Source organism: Mastacembelus armatus, chromosome 18, assembly GCF_900324485.2.
Source record: "Mastacembelus armatus chromosome 18, fMasArm1.2, whole genome shotgun sequence".
NCBI lineage: Eukaryota > Metazoa > Chordata > Actinopteri > Synbranchiformes > Mastacembelidae > Mastacembelus > Mastacembelus armatus.
In genome coordinates, this window is record NC_046650.1 from 19,412,004 (window position 1) to 19,423,101 (window position 11,098).

Here is an 11,098-nt window from a genome sequence, read left to right on the forward strand (position 1 = left end):
TGGACTGTTGTCCCAGATAGACAGGGGCACAGAGAGAAACCAGTGCTGACTGGTCCTTTTTGTGGCAACACTAAACCAAAGTCCTTGTCAGAGTATTTGCAACATGGTGAGTGAATGAAAGTCACTGAGCAGTGGGTTTGTTTATCAGGGAAACAGCTTCTCTTTGAACATCTGCTCTGTCATATGTGACAGTCCAGCCTGAGCCTTAGTCACAGGTGTGAGACCACACTGTGCAGACCATGGGTGTGACAGGTGTCACCAAACTGGTGTCCATACAGGACATCAAATGACAGTCCCTGATTTAAGTGCCAGGCGTAGAACTGATGGATGCTTTAGACCAAATACAGATGCAGAACTCCACCATGAACACTCACCTTTGGCTGACCTTCATATTCACATGGTCTCCAGATTCCCTTACTATGCACTTAGTATGTTTAGGGGTCATGAGGCGTCTGCTTGATTTGTGGATGGGTCCTCCTGGACCCCTGCGTTGTCTTATGTCAAGCAGTCAAGCTTCCTTGATTCCAGAGAGACTGCTTCCTTTGAGGGATTACGTTCCTTCAGAGTTCACTAGAAGACCACAGAGACTGGCTGAAAGAATCAGGTGGAAGGTCACAGGGTTTCTCCGGTTTCTGCTGGACTCTGGGCCTGTTGGACTGAAGGGCGTGTTAAAGTCTCAAATATATGACACTGTCATGCTTTGGTCAGTTGGTGTATTTATATTCCTGAGTTCAGAATATTGTCTGACGAGGACCAATCTGACCAGTTCTCTTCTGGTATCTTTTGTTGAACACGTTGGTCAGATATCTGGACCAGAGTTTATAGTTTACAGTTTTCATGGTTTGGTGCATCTGTGTCAGGGGTGGGAAACCTGTGGCTCGTGAGCCAGATGTGGCTCTTTTCCTGACTGCATCTGTCTCACAGATCAATCTGAGCTGACATTTTAAAGTAAAACATCACAGAAATCACAGAGTTAAAAATAACATTGAAAATATAAAACATTCTTACTCATTTTAATCCATCAGTTTATTTCCTACCCTCCTGTTCAGGGTTGCAGGTGACTGGAGCCAATCCCAGCTGTCATTCGGGGCACAGGAGGCTCCGACACCAAAGCTCTATTTTTATTGGATAATGCTGTAGCCTGCAGGTCTTTGTGAGGTCAAGAAGTAAACTTCCCTTCTTTTAATGAAACAGTCAGCTAATTTATACAGAGCAAACCTTTGGACGAAGAATATGGTGAAAAGAACAAAGATGTGGGGTACCGTACATTTCTGCACGAATGGACTGAAGAACCCACCTTTGTGGAGAGAGCAGGTTCTGCGGTCTGTCTAATATGTGGGAGGACGGCAGGAAGAAGACATGCCAAGAGCTACTGTGCAGAGGGCAAACTGGTCAGCAGCAACTCCCTGTGTGGACCAGACAAGGAGACTGGGATTCGTCTTTGCTGGTTCCTTAGCAACAGTGAGGAGCAGAAATCTGTTCACAGATGGTGAGTATGTCCAAACATTCATGTTGATGTGGCCAATGAACTTTTTGACGACTTTTGGATCAAGAGAAGATAATCAAATAAAAGACCTGTCTCTGTCAGCAAAAACTGTTCATGGTCACACATAATGATGGGAAATCAAGTGAAGGACATAAATACAGCACCAGACTTTCCCCTGGCTTTGGATCAGTCGACAGACGTAACAGCCACTGATCCCAGTTCAGTGAGTGGGAGGTGACACAATGTGTGAAAAAATAACAAATGGAAAATGAACGAACCTTCAGATGTTCCACCCTGCAAAAGCTGTTTGATTAAACCGTAAAGATTTTGAATCTGACTTTTGTTCTGTGTCTGAACAGAAAAAGTCCATGACCTGTCGGCCACTCTCTGCTAACAATCCCACAATGCAATGCTGCACGTCTGTCGGTGAGGACGATGAGCTGGTGTCTCAATGTGAACGTCCTGCTGATGAACAGGGAGCAGTGGGTGACGAGCTGGTTAGAAAACAGTTCATGTTAAACTAACAGAGACAAACTGTCGACTACATGATAAATGACGATGAAGCTAAGAAGGTAAAATCATATTTTCAGCTCAGGTCTGAACAAACAACTGCAGGTTTGAACTAAACGTAATTAAACATGTTTTAATTCAGCCAGTAAATTATCAGGTGTCTCACTGATGTCAAGGTGCAGGTGGATACACCTGAGGGGTCACCTGGGGCTGCAGCTCTGTGGTGGATTCAGCTCAGAAAGTCCCTCATGCTCCTGTTGTCATGATAAACTCGTCACTGTTCACAAGGAAACGACAAATAAAAATGTGGTTATGATTCTGGTAAAACCGTCCAGATCATAACTCTGATACTGATGATATGATCTGTCAGGGACAGGTAGATATGCAGGTGTGTTTACAGGTGTGTTTACAGGTGTGTTTACAGGTGTGTTTACAGGTGTGTTTACAGGTGTGTTTACAGGTGTGTTTACAGGTGCGGCCTCGTTTTGGTGAAACAGAAGCAGGAAACAATAAGAACAATGTGGATCAAAGAGCAGAAACGTTTCCCTCAGCAGGTGATTGACACTTTGATTAGAACATTTTTGTTTAATTGACGTAAACAATGAGACAAACAGCAGCTGTGGCTCCGTCACTCACCTGTCAGCTGGACTGTGAACACCAACCATCAGTGGGACTGAGCCAGTTGTAGACCAGTAACACCACTGGGACTCACTGGTTTTAATTAGTTTGACAAACCCAGTTAGTGGATGAAACCGAGACTTTCCATTTGTCCTGATGAGTTTAGATGTGGCCCAGTTCCATGAAGGCAGAGGGTCCAACGTGACCATGGACCTGTTCTGGTCCAGACCTGGTTAAAGTTAGAACTAACTTACACACCATGGGAGACTTGGGGTTCCAGGCTGCTGGTCCTCGGTCGTGGAACGTCCTGCCTGACCACCTGGGGGAACCACAGACTGTGGAGTCTTTTAAAAAGCATCTTAAAACGTTTTTATTTCAAAAAGTTCTTTAGTTTGATGTTAGTTTGAATCAGGCTGTAGCACTTTGACATGTTGGTGTCCAAGTGTAAAGTATAAATAAAATGTGTTATTGTTAAATGACTCTACCAAGACTCAGCTCCACAGTCACGTCCTGACCGGCCCCTGATGGTCTGAGGTTTTTAGTGTCTGACATGTTTCAATGTGCAACAGCAGATGTTCAAAATTACAAAAGTGGATTTTATAAATTATTATGTTAAATATTATTATAATTAGATATTTTATTATTTTATATAATATTATATGTGACATTGAAAATGTTTTTGTTCGTCTTCACAGGAGAATTTCTGTGAAATTACCAGTAACATGAATCACAGATCAGCACAAACAGTGTCGAGCTACTTTACAACAGTCACTTTATTTCTTATCTTCTGTTACAGGTTTGACTGATGCTGTCGGCCCATTGGACCGTTCACACATTCAGGTGACTCAGATTTTGTTTCCAGAAAATCCTCCCACAGTATCAAATGTTCAGGTACGATCAGGAAGGAAGAGTTCTGCTTCCTGTCGACTTCTTAGATTAATTCTGTCCATCAGAAAGACCTTAACAGACTGGCAGCATTTAGCACTGTCTCCTCCCAGCAGCAGGTTATGGGTCTGAGCCCAGGTGGACCAGGGGCCTTTCTGTGTGGAGTCTGCATGTTGTCCCTGTGTCTGTGTGGGTTTTCTCCTCCCACAGTCCAAACACATGCAGGTCAGGATTAGGGTCTGAGCCCAGGTGGACCAGGGGCCTTTCTGTGTGGAGTCTGCATGTGGTCCCTGTGTCTGTGTGGGTTTTCTCCTCCCACAGTCCAAACTCATGCAGGTCAGGATTAGGGTCTGAACCCAGGTGGACCCGGGGCCTTTCTGTGTGGAGTCTGCATGTTGTCCCTGTGTCTGTGTGGGTTTTCTCCTCCCACGGTCCAAACACATGCAGGTCAGGATTAGGGTCTGAACCCAGGTGGACCCGGGGCCTTTCTGTGTGGAGTCTGCATGTGGTCCCTGTGTCTGTGTGGGTTTTCTCCTCCCACAGTCCAAACACATGCAGGTCAGGATTAGGGTCTGAACCCAGGTGGACCCGGGGCCTTTCTGTGTGGAGTCTGCATGTGGTCCCTGTGTCTGTGTGGGTTTTCTCCTCCCACAGTCCAAACACATGCAGGTCAGAATTAGGGTCTGAACCCAGGTGGACCCGGGGCCTTTCTGTGTGGAGTCTGCATGTTGTCCCTGTGTCTGTGTGGGTTTTCTCCTCCCACAGTCCAAACACATGCAGATTTGGTTGGTGACTCTAAATTGTGTGTCTCTGTGTATCAGCCCTGTGATTGGCTGCTGATCTGTCCAGGGGGGACCCTCCTCTCACCCACTGCATGGATGAAGGAAAAGACTTTAACACATGAAACTGTCAAATATTTGTGTCTTTGCAGCTTCATGAACTCAACAGGTGAACGTGTCTATACTGTCCTCACAAAGAGTGAAACTTGTTCTATGCTACACAGTTAGATAACAGGTGAGTAGGAGGTCCTCCAATAAACACAAGCGTAACTTTTCTTGGAAGTTTAATGAAGGCTCACTTTCCTTTTCTCTTTTCTCTCACTTATTTCTCACTTTCTGTAAAACTGAGCACAACAATACGAATCAAAATACAGTAATATACATCTTACAGGCACAATTTAAAGTTTCAAATAAGAATATGCTGAGTCACAACAGCAATCATCACAATTATCCATAGTAGTGCCGAATTAACAATATGTTATCTCTAATTTGAAGCAAAATAACAATGCAGCAGCTATATTATGTTTGCAGTGTTTAAAAAGGTGATACAATAAATGCTTACGGACAAATAATGTCCAAGGCAACAACGTAATAAAGAAAAATATAGCCGCAAGAGGCGATGAACGGCCTCGAGCGAACCGCGTCCCCCAGCACCTCCCCCCGAATGGATCACCCCCCTGAGGAGACCACCTCCCCAGCACCCCCCTCCCTGAATTGACTACCCGCCAAAAATTGGCTGCTCCCCCAATATCCCAAGTAGACCATGTCCTTCAGTGGACCCCCGTAGAGGTCTGTGCCAAATTTGGTACAACAAATTTTGGTACAGTGCAAGTACATAGGGGGCGCTATTGCATCTATAGGGTGTGGTCCAATTGGCTTTTTGATGAGGATGCCCTGAAGGATGCTTGTGCCAAATTTGGTACAGTTCTGACAAAGTAAGTGCAAGTACCTAGGGGGCGCTATTGCATCTATAGTGATTTTCTTAAGTCACATGGGTTCAGGCCAGTGGGCTCTACAATTCATCAATTGGTCCGATTGAAATCCGACCATGCGTTTGTGAGTTATCACAATTTGAAGATAGCAAAACATAGGTCAACTTCTGGGGTCCGGCAAAGGAAATCCGTAAAAGTTAGCAAAAAAATTTGGATAACTTTAGCTGCCCCACATGTCTAGATGATGCTGACCAAGAATCAGCTCATTCGGTCAAAAGCCCTAGGACGAGTTCGCTCAAGTACGAGGTGTGCGAAACTGGACATTTTGCAAAATTCCCATTGGAAATGAATGGTGAGATTTCGTCATCGCCAAGGCATCAGCATTGAAAATAGGGCATGGGTCCGATTGGCTTTTATGATCAGGATGCCCTAAAGGATGTCTGTGCCAAATTTGGTACAATTCTGACAAAGTAAATGTTTTGGTTTGAATGGCAATTTACAAATATGTTCAGGGGTCAAATTTGAGGTTAAACGCGCAGAAAAATAATAATAAGAACATTCCTAACGATTTCCAGGCCCACGGCCACCTGTCAATCATAATATATATATTCTCGGAAAGGTCTAACGCAGTCCCACGTCATGGTGGGGTGTGGGTAAGTCGTCCACCTGGGGGGACCCCTTGCAGTTTTGTACTCCTGGCTCACTTAGCGATTACAATAGGCCCTTGCCTGCACTGTCAGTGCGCTCGGGCCTAAATAGCAGCAGACGACCTGTTCTCTACCTTGTGTCAGTAACTCTGAGGGGATTTCCAGCTCTAAAACTGCTGCTGCCAACTGACCAGAAGGGGGCACTGCAATACACAAAACTCTATGCATAAAACAATTGAAAAGTTTTTAGCAGTTATAAACGCACTCAAACAGGGCAGAACAGTTTCCACAGATCAGATCAATAAAATGTTGTGTATGAGGCAGCAGTCATGTGACCTTCTGACTCGAGGCCACGTCAGGTAACTCAGCAGCCAATCAGAGGCAGAGCTGCATATGTGTCACCAGTCGCTAACAGCAGGTTATTGTGTTCATCAGGTTAATAAAATGGATCCACCACAGACTCAACGTGTTGAATCGAGTTAACTGACTTTGTTCAGGAGAAATTCTCGTAACGTTTGAGCAACATCAGCAACTTAAATGGACCTGACACCCACAGCTGGTCCACAAACCCTGAACTTACTCTGTTAATTATTGTCACAGGAAAATATGATAAAACACAACGAGGACATGAAAGAACTAGTCCTGAGTTTGTTATGAGTCAAACATCTGGAACATCTGGGCTCTGTTATTTCTAATTTACTGTGATGTTTGTTTGTTGTGAGTCACGTGTTTTTTGTGTTTTTCTACAAAACAAACTGGTTCTTAGGTAAATCCTTTAATAAACAGACTCAGAGGACGAACTTCGGTCAGATCATATAGAAGTTTTACTTTCAAGGAGTAACAGTCACACAGCACCTTGGTACAGCATGAGGGTCACTGGCTGCTTGCAGCCCAACACATCAGTTTTCATGGAAACACAAAAGGAGGTGATTTCACACAGAAAGACATCTGGGCCCTTATCAAATAGTCAAGGTCAGAGCAAACTGTGCTCACTGAGAGCAAATATTATATTTCTACAATGCACAATAGGCCCCATTCAGAAGTGAATGTAAGAATTTCTCTAACACAGGTTTTCACTCATGTTTGAATCAGTTGTGGTTTATGATTCACCAGAACTGGTGCAACCAGGTTTATCTGCTGGTGTAAACTGGAGCCGGTTCCAGTCAGTGTTGGACTGAGACTAATCCAGAACAATATGAACAGAACCACATTGTGTTCTGATGCAGATCTTTCCAGACGTGACTCCAGTTCATGAACAACAGTTGAATAAAGTGACAGTGAGTCCAACTGGTTTCTGGAGGTTTATTGTGGTTAGAAAACGTCCCAGTGCCGGAACAATACATCAGTCTGACAATCACACAACCTATGAGCCCAGAATCATCCACAGACCCAGATCAGATTAAAACTAGAATTACTCAGTTTGTTTAGAGAAGCAGTTATAAAATATTGATTTCACACAGTAAAGCATCAGAGTTCAGATCCAGCTGATACAGTCCAGACTGAACCTGATCCAGGACAGTTTACTCTGACTGTCGTGATTAGGATCAGGTTCAGACTAGCAGAGTATCAGCACAGACAGTGATTATCAGTGTCCAGCAGGGGGCAGCACTGACACTCTGCTGAGCCCAAAACAGAAACAAGTTGAAGCAGCAGATGGTCCTGGACCAGGTCCAGGATCAGTTGGTGGGAACCAGGATCCGTCCTGTTGTAAGAGAAGAGATGAGGACAGGGTCAACAACTAGACACCAGATTATTAAAACTCGTCTGGACTGGTTTTGGATTGTGTGTCTTGCTCTGACCTCTGGCCTTCCTCCTGTAGTAGATGAATCCAGCCAGAGATAAGATCAGACCCAGGATCAGTCCTGAGGCTCCGATGGCAATTTTGTTTCTCTCTGACTCAGGCAGGGACGGATCTGAGGACAGACAGGTGAGACACAGACAGGTCAGAAACAGACAGGTGTGACACAGACAGGTGTAGACACAGGTGTGACACAGACAGGTGTGACACAGACAGGTGTAGACACAGACAGGTGAGACACAGACAGGTGTAGACACAGACAGGTGTGACACAGACAGGTCAGAAACAGAGCTGAGACACAGACAGGTGTAGACACAGACAGGTGTAGACACAGACAGGTCAGAAACAGACAGGCATAGACAGAGCTGAGACACAGACAGGTGTAGACACAGACAGGTGTGACACAGACAGGTGTAGACACAGACAGGTGTGACACAGACAGGTGAGACACAGACAGGTCAGAAACAGACAGGCATAGACAGAGCTGAGACACAGACAGGTGTAGACACAGACAGGTGTGACACAGACAGGTGTGACACAGACAGGTGAGACACAGACAGGTGTAGACACAGACAGGTGTAGACACAGACAGGTGTGACACAGACAGGTGTGACACAGACAGGTGTGACACAGACAGGTGAGACACAGACAGGCATAGACAGAGCTGAGACACAGACAGGTGTAGACACAGACAGGTGAGACACAGACAGGCATAGACAGAGCTGAGACACAGACAGGTGTAGACACAGACAGGTGTAGACACAGACAGGTGTAGACACAGACAGGTGAGACACAGACAGGTCAGAAACAGACAGGCATAGATAGAGCTGAGACACAGACAGGTGTAGACAGACAGGTGAGACACAGACAGGTATTTACCCCAGTCCGTAACCAGAGGTTTGTTCAGGCTGGCGTGCTCCACCACACAGGAGATCTTCTCTCCAGACCTGTTTCAACACAAACACATCACTGTTTCTGTCTCACTGCTCATCTACCTGGACCAGACTGGACTTTACTGGACCTGAACCTGGACTGACCTGGGCGTGTACTCCAGGTGGGAGTGGACCTGGTAGTACCAATCAGCGTCTGCCAGCTCATCAGTGGAAGTGACATCAGAGGAGACTTCCTGTCCGTCTCTGGTCCAGCTCACTCTGATCCGTTTGGGGTAGAAGTCGAAGACGCTGCAGACCAACATGGCCGGATGGTTCCCAGAAGGGGGGGTCAGTGAGCGCAGTTTCACGTAGGGCTGAGCTGGAACAGACGTTATGACGAATATTATTAATATTTTTATTATTATCAGTAATTTACAAATATGATCAATATCACTAATAGTATAAGGGAACGTTTTCTGTTTCCCTTCAGCCAATCAGAACCAGCTGATGGTTGTTGATATTCATGAATGAATCAATGACCATCAGAGGAAACACTTCTCTGATATCTGACTTAACTAATCCACCACTTGATGTGGACTGAAGATCTAAATACTCTGATAAAAATCAGTTTCTCATCTGATCCTGGATCTGTCTGAAACACAAACAGGGTCCTGATCTCAGTGTGGACTTCCTGTTTACATGAGACCTGAGCTCTGCTGATCAACAACCTGTTTCTAAAGTTTGTTTTACTTTTGATTTGACTTTGGGTTTTATGGGTTTTTTATGTTTGTGTTTCAAAGTTATGACTTAAATTAACAACAATAATATTAATAACAATTCTGATCAGCTCTGTGGCTTTGAACAGACATAATTTAGGAAAGATAAAATGGGATAATCTGACATCCTTAAATAAAAACAATAGACTTGTAGTTAGCAGCTAATTTCTGTTTCTAAAACCAACATTTACATGAACAGACATTTGGTTGTGGTTTAATATTTGTTTATCAGTTAATTTCTGTGAACCTCACGAAAATCCAGTTTGTTCTGATAAAAACAAACTGGATTTTTGTGCAGAAGGTTCAGAATAAATCATGATGATACTACGCCAATTTATTTAACACCATTAAGTTTTTCTGACAAAATAAATATTACAGAAATATGAATAATTATAATTTGTCTTATTTCACAATAAAAATGAAAGAACCAACAGGTGGAGACACAAAACTCAGGAAAAACCATCTGAGTAAATTGATCTTTAAACTTTTTAATAAATTTGTTTATATTTAACTGTAGAAAAGTTGGAACAGTCTGAATATTTTGTTTCCTCTTAAATTAAAAAACAGTAATTGATCAGTTTGACCAGCAGGTGGAGACAGAGACTCTGGTCTGTTCCAGTTAAATCCACATTGATCAATAATCACTGATGATGTTTGATATAATTAATAAACTGATTATTTACCAACAATCTGATGTTTACACTGATTTAATTTCTGTTGGTCGCTGACCAATAATCAATAATCAATATTTCAATAAACAGTTTCATTTGAATGTGAAACAAACTCAAATGTTTTCACCATGTTTGTTAATTGAACCTGATCGAGTCTGATCAGACACATTGATCAGTGTTTGTATTGATAAAGACTCAGTCTGAGGTTTGACATGAAAATCTGACCATGTGACACAAACTCACCTGATTTAGTCAGAGCAACTTGGTAATCAATGTCAATGTTGTGTTTGCAGTATCTGTCCTTCTCAGCTCTCCTGGTGCTCAGTTCTCCAGGAAGGTTGTTCCAGTAATCGGCCTGTTTGACTCCGTACTCAGTGTATCCAACATATTTACCCAAACTGCTGCTGAACCTGGTGAACTCCAGTTTGTTGTAATACCAAGACAAGATGAACTCGATGTCGTTCGGCTTAGAGGAGTTAAAGTCACAGCGGAACAAATAAAAATTCCGAAATCCATCTGAGGAACAAAGAACAGTCAGTGATCAGATTATTGATCAGTGATCAGTGTATTGATCCTACCTGCTGTGTAGACAGCAATGAAGTGTAACAGTGTGTATTGATCGGTGATCAGAGTATTGATCCTACCTGCTGTGTAGACAGCGATGAAGTGTAACAGTGTGTATTGATCAGTGATCAGAGTATTGATCCTACCTGCTGTGTAGACAGCGATGAAGTGTAACAGTGTGTATTGATCAGTGATCAGAGTATTGATCCTACCTGCTGTGTAGACAGCGATGAAGTGTAACAGTGTGTATTGATCAGTGATCAGAGTATTGATCCTACCTGCTGTGTAGACAGCGATGAAGTGTAACAGTGTGTATTGATCAGTGATCAGAGTATTGATCCTACCTGCTGTGTAGACAGTGATGAAGTGTAACAGTGTGTATTGATCAGTGATCAGTGTATTGATCCTACCTGCTGTGTAGACAGCCAGGAAGAGCAGGGAGAAGCTGAGAAAGGATGAAGCCATGTTCCTCTGGTCACTTCACAGACACTGACTCAGTCTGACTGAGAGCTGCTCTAAAAACCAGAGACGTGGTCACATGATGCAGCATCAGCTGTTAC

At 43.7% G+C, this 11,098-nt stretch overlaps 1 protein-coding gene across 1 annotated transcript; it reads right to left on the reverse strand.

The window, feature by feature from the left end:
- Positions 1 to 7,145: 7,145 nt before the first annotated feature.
- LOC113123148 (H-2 class II histocompatibility antigen, I-E beta chain-like) lies at positions 7,146 to 11,098 on the reverse strand. The gene is made up of 6 exons (XM_026294976.1): positions 10,949 to 11,098; positions 10,218 to 10,490; positions 8,693 to 8,906; positions 8,535 to 8,602; positions 7,657 to 7,770; positions 7,146 to 7,559 (listed from the first exon to the last, which is right to left on the reverse strand). The coding sequence occupies exons 1-6, from the start codon at positions 11,001 to 11,003 to the stop codon at positions 7,534 to 7,536; spliced, it is 750 nt and encodes a 249-aa protein (XP_026150761.1). The 5' UTR covers positions 11,004 to 11,098; the 3' UTR covers positions 7,146 to 7,533.

Excerpts from the sequence above, each read along its gene's own strand:
- LOC113123148 (XM_026294976.1), bottom strand. The coding sequence starts at position 11,003 with ATGGCTTCATCCTTTCTCAGCTTCTCCCTGCTCTTCCTGGCTGTCTAC. Across the intron at positions 10,491-10,948 it reads CCTGGCTGTCTACACAGCAG|ATGGATTTCGGAATTTTTAT; the intron begins GTAGGATCAATA and ends TTTGTTCCTCAG. Across the intron at positions 7,560-7,656 it reads CTACAGGAGGAAGGCCAGAG|GACGGATCCTGGTTCCCACC; the intron begins GTCAGAGCAAGA and ends CTCTTACAACAG.